Raw genomic sequence first — 16,816 nt, forward strand, 5'->3', positions numbered from 1 at the left:
TGAATAGCAAAGATAAGCTTTTTATGATATTTTTCCTAGTAGAATTAGAACATGAACTGGCCTCTCTGTACCAAAGAGGGTTTGGACCCCTGCGAGGTGTCACTGAACTGCTCAAGGTGGCTAGCTGGTTTTGGAAACTTCAGTGGCGATCTCTCCTGTCTTGGAAACAATAATGTGAATTCCACTCTAAAAATGGAGCCTCATCACTTACTATTTGGTATCTTGCATCTTCGGAAAATTTCCATCAGTTCATCCACTTGTACAAAAGGACCCTATTTTGACACAAAGAAAACTTAATTCCCAATAATCTGACAAGTTAAAATAGCCCCACTTTGTATTTCCCGTGATAAAAGAGAAAAAGTACATAATCACTATTATTTACCCATAGAGCAAATATCTGTCATGAAAATGGTGAACAAACCTGGAAGCAAATAGGAGGCGGGAGAAGCTTCATTAACACAACTGCTGCCGGTGGGACTGGGAACACTCCACCAGGGACAGGGTGTAAGCCCGGGGCTGTAAGAGAAAGAAACACAGGAATGGGGTGGAAGAACTTCTGTACGGGTAATAACTAACATAAATAATTCGTACATAAATTACTATGTACAAAGAGTCTAGGTTGCTTTGTTCTGGACATCTTAAAATGTTTATCGTGTTTTATATGTTTGACCAAACTCAAGTGGGTGAGACAGTGAAAGCAGACTCAACCCCTCGGCCACTGGGAGGCAGAAAAGTAAACAAGTGACTTTGCATAAGATGACCCAGAACCTGAGTTAGTCAGTTTTTGTCAAAGATCATGTCTAAGCCTCACAAGTCATTTTTTCAGCAAGCCCATTTAAAGTCAGTTATACAGTAACATATTTCACTGTAAGGGCCTTGTTCAAATAGAATCCAGACTACTACCTATTAGTAAGTATAAACAATACCAAATATCACCAAAGTAAGTTTCCAGCTGTGCAGGTAACCTGTATGTAGCAGCATTTCAGAAAACTCTCAAGTATCACTGCCAGATGGGTTACTGCAATCTGGATCAGTGAGGTTTTTTGTTTAAGACATTTTAAACTCATCTTGATTCAAAGATTACAGCCAAATCACTTGTCATTAGTGACTCTGAGTCTAATTATTAACCTACAATGGAAAGGTCACATTAGTTTGCCCCCCCGAACCCCCCCACACCTCCGGATTTAAACCAGCAAACAAACTGAGGTCTCAGTACTAGATCTAAAGTCATGGCTTACGTGCTAAATGTCGTGGCTGAAATGGAATCATCTGCTGAGTGTCTGGTTTAGGGTATTCTGGTTTTCTATCCACTTCATCTTTCAGAACAGGCACTATAGAAGGAGCTACAACTGGGTCTGGAATTATAGCTGCTAGCTTAGCACGGGAAACATCCTGAAAATGCAGAACAGAAGAATCCTAAACCTGAAAAAGGGACTTACAGAATAAACTGTGCAATTCTACAGTCCTGAGGATACACTGAATAACTGGGTTAAAACCATAGCGAGAATGGAGAAAGAAAAGCGAGAACTTCTATGATAGTGAAAATTGTTAAATACTCAACAAGGAAAGCTAAAAGGCTCTAAAGACAAGTGTTAAGAGTCATTAGACTCAGTGTCACTAGGTGGGACTTTTGTAGGTAATACATACCGGATAGATATATATACCTGGTAGGTAACAGATACCAGGTAGAGGTGGGGTAATTTGGAAGAAAATCTGCAGTTTTAGATATTTTCTGATATCTCCTTTCCACTAAAACTGAACATCATCCATCAGGTTCTCTAGGTGAAGAAGCTGATTAAGTTAGGTGCTCTTTCATGAAACCTAACAAAGCTGATCACTTACATTAGTTCATAAGATTTTGCTAATGAAATGAAAAATTATTCCCAACATACTGTTACAGGGGAGAAGGAATGTTTGTTGAGTCACCACTATTTGTCAATTTTTGCCGTTCATTCACTCTTTGAGGAGGTAGATAGGATCACCTCCATTTTACAGAAGGGACTAATGCTCAAAGAGATTCTGCTATCTCCAAGGTTATCTGGCGAAGAAGCAGACAGAGGAGTTAAGCGCACAGGCCTCTCTGATCTCACACCCATTCTGTCTTCTTTTCAGTGTCCCAGCAATGCCTGCCAGGGCTGAGAGAGCCTCTTTTGCCAGCATCAAGGGATATAAGAGAATTTCATGTTCTCAAAATTTGCTCATATGCAGTTGGTGACAAATCTAAATGAGGACACCCACTGAGAATTGCTTTTTTTCCTCTCTTTCCCACTCTCACTTATGTGCCACACACAAAAGCATAATGATCCTTCCCAAATACACAGAATAGAAACAGAAATACAAGATGGAAAATTCATGAAGAATATTTTCATTATTTCCTTAATTTCCATTTTCAACTTGGCAAAGTTGAAATAGTCTAAAGACTCCGCATAACAGTCTTAAAAATGCCTTTGGCTTTTCATTAAGAATTAGTTAAACCAGGAGCAGAATCCCCTCATCCCTGAGCAGTAACCCTAGTTCAGAATAGGAATATGGGGCTGGCACACAACTGGAGCTTCCATTAATGAAAAGGTCGGAAGTTTATTTTAATCTGGTTCAGACATAAGACCAGTGAGACTCAGGCTAAAAGAGGGCAGTGAGGAAATGAAGAATGATGGTGAGGAACATCCTAATGCTGGCTGGCTTAAGGGGACCAATCCAGGACTCTTGTGGATATAGCTTCCCCTTGGATTTTCATCTGGTCTTTGTTCACCTGACACAGAAAAATCAAGCAATGATAGAGCAATGGTTTTCTCACCAAGGGCTATTTCTAGGCTATTCATCTTTCCTTTTGGCCTGAATGAGTTCAGGTTCCAGATCTGTTTTCTTAATGATGCAGTAGTCTAAATAGAGGAGTTTCATTCCTAGATAAGCTGATGGGTTGACCAAAAAGTTTGTTCCAGTTTTGTTCCAGAACTGGAACGAAATTTTTGCCGGCAAAATAACTTCCTAAAGGCCTCCACTGAAGGAGCCCTGTTTAAAGATACAAACACTTCAAAGAAATTTATGGATTTACCAAGCTATAAAGTTTCTTCATTGTATCTACAACATATATAGCAGGAATTACATTTGGTTTAAGATCTCCTATCAAAACACACTCCTCAGTTTTAAGAACTGTTAGAGAAAAACTAACCTAAGTGACATCCAGATTTTCTTGTTTTTCTTCCCTCTTCCGCCTGCCCACAAAATGTAAGATATAAGGCATTGACAATTTCAGGGAAAGAATGAAAGTCTGTTAAATCTCATTTTAATTCTCATTTTGTTCAGTACTGTTGATAATATTTCACAAACCCAAGGAAAATCCCTGAACTTTTCGTATTCTGCAAATCTATTCTAAAACTAATTTCAATTTCAGAATTTACTTTAAAGTTTATCCACGAACTGTTCTAAAACACTGGGAAAGTAAAGACATCACACACATCGTGAGGCCAAGTACATACCTTATACCCAAGTGCTTTTAGTTCACTTGCAGAGCAAGGATATAAATCCATGAACTTGTATCTGTCTACCAGTAAAGCTGTTTCTTTGCCTTCATACTCTTCTTTGAATGCTGTAAACCGTCTTTTCTCCACTTTGAGTATACTAGCTAGATCACCAATATTACTTTCAAAAGCTAGAAATCGGGCCCAGATTTCTCTGCAATAAAATAAATATAATCAATACTTCACTATCCTGGGTTTGGGACTTACAAAAATCTTCCAGTTCCCTTCCTCCCCCTTTTTTAAATTATAAGAATCTATTTTTTTATTATAAAGATTTCTAAACTTCAAAACATAGAGTAGTATAATGAATACCTATATTCCATTACCTAGATTCAGTCATCATTAATATTTTGCTACATTTGCTTCCCCATGTTTTCACTTAAGTATCTGAAAGTGAATTATAGTCGTAACCTTTCACCCTAAATACTTTCATATTTAAGGTTTTTTTGTGTTTTGGTTTTTTCTTATTTAGCCTACTTCCTATCATTTGTGGTCAATAAGAGAGACATTTATCCTAGAGAGGGTAAACTCTAGGTGGGGAAGAGTTGCAAAGGAACCTAGATTTCCAATTTCTTTTGAATGATATGACTTCACCATTTTGTGGTGGCATAAATTAAAATGTAGAATACATTCTTTGTGCAATGTATGAATAAAAATATATTTCAAAATCTAACATGATTGTTCTCTATTTTTTCCCATTAATAGGGATCACTGGGGACAAATTAGTGCCTCACCACTGTTCTAACAGCCAAAATTAATTCTCTGAGACTCTACTTAAAATGTCAGTAAGCACCTCTGTACTAAAGTATTACAGTGACTTATATTTTATGCTAGGTAGAGGACTATCACAAAACTTCTATACTGGTAGACATTATTGCTACTCAACAAGAAAGTAAGAATTGGGAAAGTTAGGAAATCTGCCCAAGGTATAGCTGACTGAGTTGGAATTTGAATCCAAGACTCCAAAGCCTTACTACTTTCACTGTACCACTATACCATGTTGTTCCTCTGGTATAACTGACAGAGTCAAAACCATAAATATCAGGGATATAACCTGTCAAACAAACTTTCATTTTGTAAGAGTCTTTGCTCTTGAGAAAGAGATACAAAAATTTCAGAATTCTGCCCTAACTTGTCCATATCAATTTGTAGGGATATAAAGATGTATTAAAATATTTAATCACAAATTGTTAAGGCATCTCAAAATAATCCTAGTCAGTATGCAAAAAAAAATTTTTTAACATCTTAAACAGGTATGAAAATATTGCAGGCAGCCATTTGTAAATAAAACTTCAAAAGAGAAGGGAAATTTCTACTGAAACTTAGACTCACAACAAGCAAACATTCATCCCATAGACTACAGTTCAAGTATTAAAGCTGCCATTAGAACCTGACCAGTAAGGTTTCACAATGGCTTACCCAGATTTCTCAGGAGGAAGACTTCCAGATGTTAAAACTCGTTCAAACAAAACTCGAGTATTATTGTCCTCTAGGATATTAAAGAAAATTTTAAATATTTTGTAAAAATTTAGTTCTATAATTCAACAAAGCATTATCTCATTGAATCCTCACAAAAATCTTAAGCAGAGAAGTCTAAGTATTATCAAAACCAGTATTTATATATGAGGAAGCTTGAGGTTCAAAAAGATGAAGTGAACTGATTTGGCTCATTGTTAACTGAGTAATGGGCCTGTAACTAGAAGCCAGACCATACTAAACAAAAGGTACTGAATAGGTGGATGGGGTGGTGGATGAACATGGATGATTTTAGAAGATAATAATGCTGACATTGGGCTTCCCTGGTGGCTCAGCAATAAAGAATCCACCTGCAATGCAGGAGACGTGGGTTCAATCCCTGGGTTGGGAAGATTTCCTGGAGAAGGAAATGGCAACCCATTCCAGTATTCTTGCCTGGAGAATTCCATGAACAGAGGAGCCTGGCAGGCTACAGTCCATGGACTCACAGAAGAGTCAGACATGACGTGGTGACTAAACAACAACAACAATGCTGACATGAGATTCCATCCTCAATTTTACAGTAAAAAATATTATACATACTAGTAACTATTCTAAAAAATGAAGCAAAATAATATAAAACTGGTGAGGAACATTGATTTCATACAAGAAATTTCTTTTTAATTAAATGCTCCACTGACTCACTTTCTGGAGTTAAGTCCTCTTCCAGAGAGTAGAATCACTAAGTTGAAATACAAAGTCATGTTTTAAGTTTTATTCTTTTCTACTATTTAGGAAGACAGAATGTTATATTTTTCTAAAATATTAAAATCATTAATATACACCTGTGATATCTAAGTTTACATCTAATTATTTACATGACACATAATTTTTTATATTTCTTTCTTAAATCAGTTTTTATACCAGATCATTTTTAGTCAAGAAATTACATATCCTGGATTGTGGTGTGGTTAAGTTGACTAAATGAGATATATACATATATATATCAAATTCTCTAGCCTTGTGCCTGGTGTAAGGTAGGAACCCAATAAAGGATTGCCATTATTGTTATTACAAGAAAAGAGAAAAATAAAGATGCCCATAAACATAATGTTTCTTTTTGAAATCTCTTCCCTAGTAGCCTCAAAGCATTTTACTCTACTACTTGGGCATCTTTCAGTTTTCATGGCTTGAGATTTGTGGCTTTATTCCTACTACTGTTGGGACTGTGCTGCAGAATTAAAGACCATTCTGCAGAGGGAAAAATTCCAGGAACATAATTTCAAAGAATGACATTGATGGTTTAATATTAACCATTACAGATCTAGAATCTACTTACCATTGAGGTGAGAAAGATAGTCAATATAGGCCAGGACATATTCTGGAATGTCTCCATATTTCTTTAGCCCCAGCTCAAAAATCTTAAAGGCAACAGATTTGTCCTAGAAGTAAAGAAAGCAAAGTACTGATTTCCATCAGATAAGATACTCAAAGAATATTAAAACTACATTTAAATATGACTAAGTACATTAAGAATTAAAATGGATATTAAAATCATGTAAAAACTGCAGCACTAAATACCATTCAGGAGATTTAGATTCAGAAATATGGAGTTTAATAAGGTATAAATTAACAGGCAGAGGGGATATGAATGATGCTCCATGTAATTTTACACAGATACACTTAGGTCTCCTTTATGATACAGAAGAAATAAAGTTTAATGACAGAAACTAGGATTGCCTTTCTTTTAATTTATCTCAGATAAAGGAAATTATTCTATCTTTATATTTTATTTCAGGACTTACCTTACTACAGTAATATTCCATGAGTGCTGCAGTAACATAGACATGGTGGCGGGTTCTGGTATCTTCTCTTGCTTTTTTAAATATCATTCTTCCAGATTTGATACCTTCAGCTCTTCTTGCAAATTTCATATATTGGATATATACCTATGCAAAAAAAGTATTTGTTTTCTATAGATTAGGTAGAATGTGATGCCTATGGCATCTAATACAGGCTCACCATACTTCTATACTAACATGTTTTGCTGTATAAGAAAGCAATTTGAATACCCGAGAAATGGAAAAGTATCAGTAGGATTATAGATATTGCACTATTTAAGTCCATAAGCAATTTTTTTTCTGGCATTAAAGATGCATGCAAATTAATTTTTTTAAATTGAGATACAATTCACATAGCACAAAATTCACCCTTTAAATGTATAATTCTGTGATTTTTAGTATATTCACAAGGTTTTATAATCATTACAATCATCTAATTCCAAACATGCTAATTAAACCTTAAGAAGGAATGAAAGTGAAAATACTAGAAAATACTAGAATTTCTTGATTTATTGCTTTAAAAACCCACTACTCTATTTCCTAAAGAACATATAATGTAACTTCATTGATAAACTGAATCATTTTATACTTTGCACAAACAGAGTACCTAACACATAATAAGTATCCAATATTTATTCCATGAACAAAGGTCTCTGGGCTATACACAGGGTGACTATGAGTAGGCTCCTGATTGGGCCAGTTTTGATGCTGCCAAACCTCGCTGCCCAGATGAATGAACTATGAGTTACTTGAGGAATGAAATTTAACTTATTTGTCATGATACTGCTGGAATCTAGCACAGTGCATAGCACAGATGCAGACTGCTAAACGAATTTCAAAAAGATAACTAAATGCAAGCAGTGGAACTCCAAGGTAAACAAACAAAAAAGGAAAAGATCTGTAGTTGACTTGAGGCAGAGGGTCTAGAGCCCCATGCATTGGCCTGTCCGCTTCCGCTCCCAATGAAAGAGTTCCACTGCATAGTGGCTTTGAAAACCACTATTACAGAGTAGAATTTAGGATAAAGTGAGTTCCTGTCCAACTGCTTCCCAGAATGTTGGTTTCTCTTGCCTTTATTTACTTAAAAAGAAATATTTATTAAGCAACAATTACATAGCATTCAAACTATGCTCACAAGGAAGGTGTTAGAAAAAGCCCCACTGTAGCTGTTTCATACTTCTGTACTTTAAAAAAAAAAAAAAATAGAGCAGAGAGTACCTCAGTAATTGTCAGGGATTGGGAGACAGGGAAGGGTTGACTGTAAGGGGGGTCACATGAGGGAATTTCTGTGGGGTGATTTAAGTGTTTTGTATTTTAATTGTGATGGTTGTCCCATGACTATGTTATTAGTCAAGATTCACAGAACTAACAATTCAACAAAAACAGTATATTTTACCTTATGTAAATTAAAAAACTTTTTTATAAAAGCAGACTGCAAAGGTGGGAAAGAGATTTGTAAAGTTACTTACCAAGGTGGGATCAATATCCTCAATTGCCAGAAGTCTGTTATATATACTGTGAACTTTCTCATACTTCATGCGACTCTAAGATGGTAGAAAAGAAGACTCTAAGATGGGTATAAATATATATTCATAAACAAGCAGGATTTGAGCTCTGAGGAATCCAGAGGCTATACCCCATAAAGGCACCTGCTTTAAGCATAAATATATAATGAGCTAAGGACTAATAACTGTTCATTTTGCATTATCTCTGTCTTCAAAAAGCAATATGCCTAGCAAAGAAGCAGCTAGGAAAAAAATTCAGTGCTGCAATAAAAAAATCCAATTATAAGAAAGTTCTAAATATTTGAACTTACCTCTTCATAATCTGCATATGCAAAATAAAGAAGCATATTCTTCTTTAATAAAGTGCTTATGGCTCTTTCATATATATTAGCAGCTTCATCACTAAATAATTTGGCATTATTCATATCCTAGGAGAGAAAAAAGAAAGCTCACGTATAGTAATTTTAATGTAGCTGAAAGAGAATAAAACACAGACTCATCATATGTATATAGCTATGGACATACATGCATTTCTGGATTCTTAAAAAATTCCAAAGACTTCTTCCATTATTTTAACATAAAAAAGAATCATTTAAGTACTCTAAGTGATTCATCACTTTAATACATTAAAAAAGAGCCACTATATTTTAATTTTAAGGTAATCTAATCACATAAGAGGGACACTAAGATTCATAGTGACATAAGATTAAAGTTTTCAACTCTTACACATTATTACCAAAATTCAGTGTTATACTTTTAGTAAATTATTGCTATATCGAAACCACGAAAAGACCAAAAAGGGGGAAAGAAATGAATACTCACTCCCTTCTCTGCTAACAGTTTACTTGATTGCTCAAGATATTGGGCAGCTTCATACCAAATATCAGGGTGATGGCCTAGGACCAGCAGGCACTGTTCATAAGCAAACATAACTAAGAGAAGACATTTGCAACATTCAATTAGAATAAACATTATTTATAAAACTATCCATATAAGCATCACAACTAAATTTTTAGGCTAAAACAGGGCCCTCAATAATGAATGATAATTAGAAATAAAAAACTTTAGTGATTATTATCATCCACCCAAACCCATTCATTTATCATTTATTAAATTAATATTTATTGAGTACCAACTATATGCTAAAGAATGTGAAAGACACTGTGAATATACCAGTGATTAAGACTTCCTATATTCAAGAAGTCTGCAATATTTTGGGAAGATTGATATTAAGAAAGCAATTTTGAAAAGTAATAAGCATGATGAGGAAAGTACAGTGTACTCTTAACTTACAGCAGCAGGACTTAACATAGTTTAGAGACTCAAGAAAGGCTTCACTAAGGAACTGACATCTAAGCGAAACCTGAAGAAGGGATAGAATCTGGTCAGATGAGAGTGTAAGTATAAGTAGAGGCAGGAAGGACAGGAATAGATACAAAAATGGTGCAGGCAAAGGAAACAGTACTTGCTAGGCTAAGAAAACAAGGCAAGATTGAGGAGTCTTTTTAAGTTCCAAATTCTAGTGCTAGCAGTGGCAGAGCAGTCTGTATAAGACTAACTCTGGTGAAAAAAAAAAAAAATCAACTGAACAATACAAAAAGCAACAATTTAAAGGCACCAGAGAATGACCAAAAGAAAAAGAAACCAGAGAGGCCTGAGCCCTAAAAAACTGGAATTTTTAAAAATTGTAGACATGTGTTTAATATGCTATTCCCCTCAAATACACAGCCCTGTGTGTATAGTTCTGGGATAGCCAGAACTCAAGTCAAATGCTGAAGTTTTACCAGCTTGAGGTGAGTGACATGGAGTTCTGGGTTAGAAGAGAAACTGGAAATTAAGGGGGAAAATCCCCCAAAAGAGAACCACAGAAGGTGGAGGCTGAAAATCTGGACATAAACGTCCTCAAATTTTTAACTGACTCTAAAATAGACATCCACAGGAAAAAATACAAAGAGCCTAAGCAGAAAGAAAAGCTCAAAGAGCTGGAGTGATATCTCATCAGCTGCCAACTGTAATGGAGACCATGTTTGGAATCTGACTCCCATCAGGTTAAGGGATTCTGAGTAAACACCTTGAACTTTCCATTGTTTTAGGAGTAAAGACTATATCCCAGGACTAAGAGATTTATCGTGAGATAAAGGCCACTATCACAGGCTCATCCTAACACTGTAAAACCAAGCCTCCACAAAGTCGAGGAGATCTGCCAGTAATTTAACTCCCAGCTAAAATAAAACCCAACATTCTCCAGAGGAAGATAACAGAATCTAGTCTTTAGTATGTATCATTTACACAGCTGTACAATGTCAGAATTTTTTTTTTAAATGTCTAGACTTCTGACAAAACAAAAAATGTGACCTATAGTCAAGAGGAAAAGAAATCAACCCCTCAATGGCACAGATGTTGGAATTAGCAGACAAGGGTTTTATAACTATTGTTTTAAATATAGTCAAGGATAAAAAGAGAAAGATGGTAATGGCCATGGAATCTCAACGGAAAAAGGAAAACTGTAATAAATATAAAAATTCCTAGAATGGAAATTTATGGAACTGAAAAGCAGAATATTTGAAATGAAGAATTCACCAAATGGGCTCACCAGCATACTGTATATGATAAAATAAAAGGCCAGTGAACATGGAGACATCTATAGAAATTATTGAGTCTGAGAAACATAAGAGGAAAAAAGCCTGGGGATAAAAAGAACAGCCTTGGTAACCTATAGGATAATAACAAGTGGCCTAACATACATATAATTGGAGTCTCAGGAGAGCTAATCTTGTTACCTCTTTTAGTTATCAGGGTCTGATCTTCTGTACGAAGAGGGTTGCTCTTTTCCCACTGTATGTACTTCTTCCACATATCCACCTGCTGAGCTTCTTGAGGAGTATTCTGAGGAGGCACTGAGGGAGCATTGCGGTCCAAACCTTTCATTACTGTCTCATATTCCTAGACAATAAGCATTTAGAATTCTGCGGTAAGCTGAAGAACAACTCATATACGGAATGGAGTTGATCAGTTTGGAATATTTTGTTCAAAATGCCTTTTTTTCCCCCCAAATACTACTTTGTTAATATAACCTAAAAACTATTTAAGAGCAGGGAGAAAGATAAAAGATTAATTACCCAAGAACAGGTTCCCAGGACAAGGTGAACAGAACAGCCCTGGACCCTCTCTGTAGGTGATCTAGAAAGTCATTCTCAGGACAGAGAGGTTGACAGGTCAACATGACTAATGATCTGGTGGCATCATTACTGCCATCTCTGGAGAAACTTTCTTTTAAAACTTCAACAGTTCATATTATTAGGCTTATTTTCCCTAACTTCTAACAGTTTCACTGAATGGAAAGGAATGTACATAAGACAAAACTCTGTCCCTGACAGCGATGTCATTAGACCAGACAGTAGTACAGTATTCAGATATGTATGAGCAGATAGGAGGGATGGATAACAACTATTTGATCAAATCTATGTAGAACTTTGTCTCTACAACCTCTCTTTCTCTATTTTAAAAAATAATTTCTTCCAAACTTGATTTATTCTATTTTATCCTTTCACGAGTCTGTAAAGAGGTATTTCACTTCAAATATCAAATATATCATCTGTTCAGACAATGTAATTAACTGTTATTAGTTAAGATTGCCAATGATTGAAAATATTGAGTAATACCAGATGGGAAAAGCTCCTGTGTAAATAACATACTCATAACAGACTATAGTAAGTGGCCTGATGGAATTCCATACCTTTGCTACCCGCCTAGCATTCATGTAATCTCTACTCCGATCTTCAATCATTTTTTTAGCTAAATGAATATTGATACCCTAAGAGAAAAAAAAGAAAATGTACATTATTTTAAAATTAAGTATATTTTAATATTAGGATAATACAGTTTATTCATTTGCTAAATAACTTTAAATTATTTATTTTAAGAGGTTTTTTGGTTAGTAAAATAAAGGTTCGATCACTTTATATGCTTAAGAAATCAAGGAGGACCTGCCTATATGTTATGAGATGGCAGTAAGCTTCAAAGATAGGGAATGATTTGGAAAGGGTCAATTATTTCACATAAAATTTTACTAATAAAGAATGATGTACAGATTCAGCTGGGTGAATAGCCATGGCTTAGTTCTAAAAGCCTTTTTCTAACTAGGTCTGTATAACTTCATTCATGCCTAGTAGTTCTCAAAGAGTAGTCCAAAGATTCCTGTTCCCCAAGGCCCTTTCAGAGGGTCCGTAAGATCAAAACAATTTTCATATATCACTGAGACATGATTTGCCCCTCTCACAAATATACAGTGGAGTTTTTCAGAAGCTATATGACATTCAATATCATACCAGATAGAAGGTAGAAGCAGATATGAAAATCTGTCCTCTACTAGGCTAGATACCAAAGAGATTTGCAAAAATATGAAATAATGCCACTTTTCTCACTGAGTTTTTTCTTATTTTGGGAAATACAGTTTAATAATATTTATGTTAAAATATAAGGAGTCTATAACTATAAACTTTAAATGAATTAATAAATATCTTGAAATTTTCTCAGTTTTAATTCCATAGGTATTCATAGGTAAAAGCCACATTGAAATTAAAAGTTCTTTGGGGGCTTCCCAGGTGGCTCAATAGTGAAGAATCTGCCTCACAATGAAGGAGACACTGGTTCGCTTCCTGATCCGGGAAGATCCCACATTCCTCAAAGCAATTAAACCCTTGCGGTACAACTATTAAGCCTGTGCTCTAGAGCTGGGGAGCTGCAACTTCTGAGCCCACCCGCCCTTGAGCCTGCGCTCTGCCACAAGAGAAGTCACTGCAGTGAGAAGCCTGAGAGTAGCCTCTGCTTGCTGCAACTAGAGAAAAGCCTGTGCAGTAACAGACACAGCACAGCCAAAAATAAATAAATAAAATACTAATAAATCACTTGCTTATGAAACAAAGATGTTGGACCAGAGTCCCACATCTCACAATTACAAGGCAATAATCACATCACTGTAACTAGGTGAAAGAGGTGCATTGCAACTCATCACTAAGACTAGAAAAGTAACTCTAAAAAGGAACTCCTTCATAAGAGATCAGTGGCAACATGTATGTGTATGACTGTGTGGATATAGTTTAGCACTGAATAAAAATGGTTTTGTAAGAATTAAAATTCTCCTATAGTATTCTCTAAAAAAGAACTCAACAGTAATATGAGACTCTCAAAACATTAGGAATGATCCTTTCATTACAATCAACATGAAAACAAACGTATGCAGCACTGATACCCAGGTACCTAATATTAGAAAGGCTACAAACCCACAATGCATGAAAATTAAAATCACTTTGTCATAGTAATAAACTACTCTGTCCTAATTTACCTCTTCATACTTGTTATAGTCTCTCCACAGTTGTTCAATGTTGATCATTGGATTAACACAACCTCGTTGATAAACTCTTCGAACAGCTGTTATTCTCTGATTTTCTGCATAAGATCCAACAGCTTCCCTGGTATTGGATAAGAAATGCCATCAATTATATTATAGCTAAATCAGTGTTCACACAGAAAATAAAACTATGTAAATACTTACACGCCTTTTAAGAAGTTGATATAATCCACCCAAATCTAAGAAATAAAAGAAAATGTTAGTATTTTTTCTTAGTATTTTCAAATTTATTAAGTGTATGTATTAGAAAATTTTAACTCTACCTGGTAAGACATAATTTCCATTCCAATTTTATCCAGTGCAAAGTCATATGCTTGAGCCATCTTTTCTCTGAAATAAATGTGAAAGATGTTTTTTAGAAAAACTGTTATTAAAATGTATATATAACTAAAACATAATCATAACTTCCGTTCATAGAATCAGAACATTTAAATCTTTTATATAAACAAAATGTAATGACATCTTTGCAAGTCTACAGTGTTCTTTTGTGTTTAGCTTGTTAATGTCATTAATTTATATACTTTGTTTCTTTTACCTACTACTTGTAAGCTTATCAAAGATAGAGGCCATGTTTTATATAATTTTATAACCTTCAAATTGACTAATCTTATATGCAGAAGATTCAAATGGGGAAATATCTGATTCACTGATTAAGAAGGTAAGTAAGAAGGTAAGTTATAGCTGAAGATCTATTAGCTCTGAAGTAAAATTTAGGGAGTAAGAACTTGTTCAATATAAGACTAAGAATAAGGAAGAAAAGAAAAAAAAGAATTCTGGTTCTAGAAATAATTTGCCTAGTTGTTATATACAAAAAGAGCATTTGAGAAGTTCCATTATTTATATTCAACAAAGATAGATAGATGAGGGTACGTCCTAGTGAGGAGGTCAATTACACAACAATACCATTGTCAAAGGTGCCTTCGAATAGTTAAATAGCACATTACAAATGTAACCTGCCAGGAGTGATGCCATGACAATAAGATGCCTTTTATTAAGTTTGACAACAAGCCTGTGAACAAAGTGATCTGGAGCTGCAAAAGTACAGTGTTTCAATATAGAAGAGGGGCTCAGATGATTCAACTCTCCAGAATAAATCTAATGCCGGTGATTTTCTTTAAAGCAGTTTTCCCCATGGTTTACTAACTTCTCAGAGAATCCTGATTTTTCAAATCCTTAAATTTCTTCATCCTCTGGAGTTAAGAGTTGTGAGAGGAGATGAATAAATTAGGACATGACTTGCATTCTTAAGATCCTGATTTAACTTACTTGTAACTTGGTAGTTTACCCTTGGTTTCTCGGACATATGAAAGATAACACTTCCATAAATCAATGTGCAAAACCTTCATAAGGCATCTCTGAAATAGCTGTAAATATAGTAAAACATGAGAATCTACACTTAAATAAATTTCCTATGTACACAGTTGAAATGAAACATTAAAGAAACAAATTCAGCTCCTTTCATGAATTTAGCTTCTTACAAATAAATGACAAATAACAACTCCCTCTATTTTGTTTAGATAATCAAAATCATTCTCATAATTTTGGTCAGGAGAATATAATTAGTTTCCTTTCCAAAATTTTATTATGAACATTTTCAAGCACAGGAAAGGGTTGAATAAGTACAATGAACTCTTATATAATCACTTTGTTGTTATTGTTGTTGTTTAGTCGCTAAGTCAAGTCCAGCTCCATGGACTGTAGCCTGCCAGGCTCCTCTGTTCATGGGATTTCCCAGGCAAGATTACTAGAGTGGTTGCCATTTCCTTCTTCAGGGGATGGTCCTGACACAGGGACTGAACTTGCATCTCTTCCATCTCCTGCGTTGGCAGATTCTTTACCACTGGGCCACCTGGGAAGCCCATATAATCACTAGCTAGATTCAGCAATTATTAACATTTTACTGTATTTGCCTCACAAATGTTAAGTCCTAAATTAAATTTCAGCATAAAATTCAAAGTGTATTTAAGACAACTCACCTTTTCTACCTTGTCATAATTTTTAGCTTTAATCTGCAGAGAAACAGAAAAAATATATAGAATTAACACTATTCTTTTTAGAGTACTAAAACACTGAGTGTTTTGATTACACTTGTAAATTCATTTCTATACTCTTCTATTAATTCTGCCTTTCAAAAGTAACAAATAATAGAGTCTGAATCCAACACGGATAACATGCATTGTAAATATGCCTTACATAAATTAATTCTATATGTAAAAAATGTTATACATTCAATATGTTGAAATTTTGTGAACCATAAATTTTGTAAAACAGTCACAAGATGAATAAAGAAATACAAACAAGGCATATTTGAATAGAGCTTTGAATAGATCTAGTAAAGACAAAACTTTACTTTCCCTGAAGAACTACTACTAAAACAATCTGAGTAGGGTAGCAAAAAAGATTTGCTATATTTGACCACACAAATTTTAATCAGTCAGTCAACCTGCTATACTGGGGACACCACAGTGAACAAAACATGCATTAAGTCTGTCTATGTCCTCAGAGAGCTTACAATTTTACAGAGGAAATAAATGCCAAGGTGAGGGAACTACAGGGTGCTATCAGAGCATTTAAGAGGAGAATAAAACTCAGGCTTAGGGAACTGCAAAAGATTTTCTAGAAGTTAAGATGTTAGGAATGAGGTGATAGATCAGAATGGCTATCATCAAAAAGTCTATAAATAATAAATGCTGGAGAGCATATGGAGAAAAGGGAAGACTCCTACACTGTTGGTTGGAATGTAAATTGGTGCAGCCACTATGCAGAACAGTATGGAGGTCCCTTAAAAAACTAAAAATAGAGTTACCATATGATCTAGCAATCATAATCTTGGGCATATATTTGGAAAAAACGAAAACTCTAATTTGAAAAGATGCATACACCCTAATGTTCATAGCAGCACTATTAACAACAGCCAAGATATGAAAGCAACCCAAGTGCCTATCAACAAATGATTGGCTTAAGATGTGGTGTGTGTGTACACACACACACATATATGTATACACACACACAAAACACAATGGAGTATTACTTAGGCATGAAAAAGAAAATATTGCCATTTGCAGCAACGTAGATAGACCTAGAGAA

General features: G+C 34.9%; 2 protein-coding genes across 14 annotated transcripts in view; one reads left to right on the forward strand and one right to left on the reverse strand.

Annotated features, from left to right (window-relative positions):
* TCP11L1 (t-complex 11 like 1) overlaps positions 1 to 4,191 on the forward strand; it is a 45,242-nt gene extending 41,051 nt beyond the window's left edge. For 6 of the 12 annotated variants that reach the window (XR_014069310.1, XR_014069320.1, XR_014069305.1 and 3 more), the window contains one exon: positions 43 to 612. The gene's annotated coding sequence lies outside the window, so the exon portion shown is untranslated. Of the gene's footprint in view, positions 1 to 39 lie in introns of all 12 variants that reach the window. The other 6 variants (XR_014069321.1, XR_014069309.1, XR_014069317.1 and 3 more) reach the window with 2 other exon arrangements.
* Positions 1 to 16,816, reverse strand: part of CSTF3 (cleavage stimulation factor subunit 3) — a 62,643-nt gene that overhangs the window by 1,087 nt on the left and 44,740 nt on the right. The window contains exons 4-20 of one of the 2 annotated variants that reach the window (XM_081543818.1): positions 15,706 to 15,738; positions 14,996 to 15,093; positions 13,993 to 14,059; positions 13,874 to 13,908; positions 13,664 to 13,790; positions 12,056 to 12,133; positions 11,100 to 11,262; positions 9,142 to 9,251; positions 8,631 to 8,747; positions 8,284 to 8,358; positions 6,779 to 6,922; positions 6,313 to 6,415; positions 4,938 to 5,007; positions 3,477 to 3,672; positions 1,239 to 1,392; positions 422 to 516; positions 212 to 272 (exon numbers count right to left, since the gene is read on the reverse strand). In XM_081543818.1, the coding sequence (XP_081399944.1) occupies positions 212 to 272; positions 422 to 516; positions 1,239 to 1,392; positions 3,477 to 3,672; positions 4,938 to 5,007; positions 6,313 to 6,415; positions 6,779 to 6,922; positions 8,284 to 8,358; positions 8,631 to 8,747; positions 9,142 to 9,251; positions 11,100 to 11,262; positions 12,056 to 12,133; positions 13,664 to 13,790; positions 13,874 to 13,908; positions 13,993 to 14,059; positions 14,996 to 15,093; positions 15,706 to 15,738 (1,726 nt within the window). Of the gene's footprint in view, positions 1 to 211; positions 273 to 421; positions 517 to 1,238; positions 1,393 to 3,476; positions 3,673 to 4,937; positions 5,008 to 6,312; positions 6,416 to 6,778; positions 6,923 to 8,283; positions 8,359 to 8,630; positions 8,748 to 9,141; positions 9,252 to 11,099; positions 11,263 to 12,055; positions 12,134 to 13,663; positions 13,791 to 13,873; positions 13,909 to 13,992; positions 14,060 to 14,995; positions 15,120 to 15,705; positions 15,739 to 16,816 lie in introns of both variants that reach the window. The other variant, XM_081543819.1, reaches the window with a different exon arrangement.

This window comes from Giraffa tippelskirchi, chromosome 11, assembly GCF_054371585.1.
Source record: "Giraffa tippelskirchi isolate mGirTip1 chromosome 11, T2T-mGirTip1v1.2.pri, whole genome shotgun sequence".
In the NCBI taxonomy this organism is placed as follows: Eukaryota; Metazoa; Chordata; class Mammalia; order Artiodactyla; family Giraffidae; genus Giraffa; species Giraffa tippelskirchi.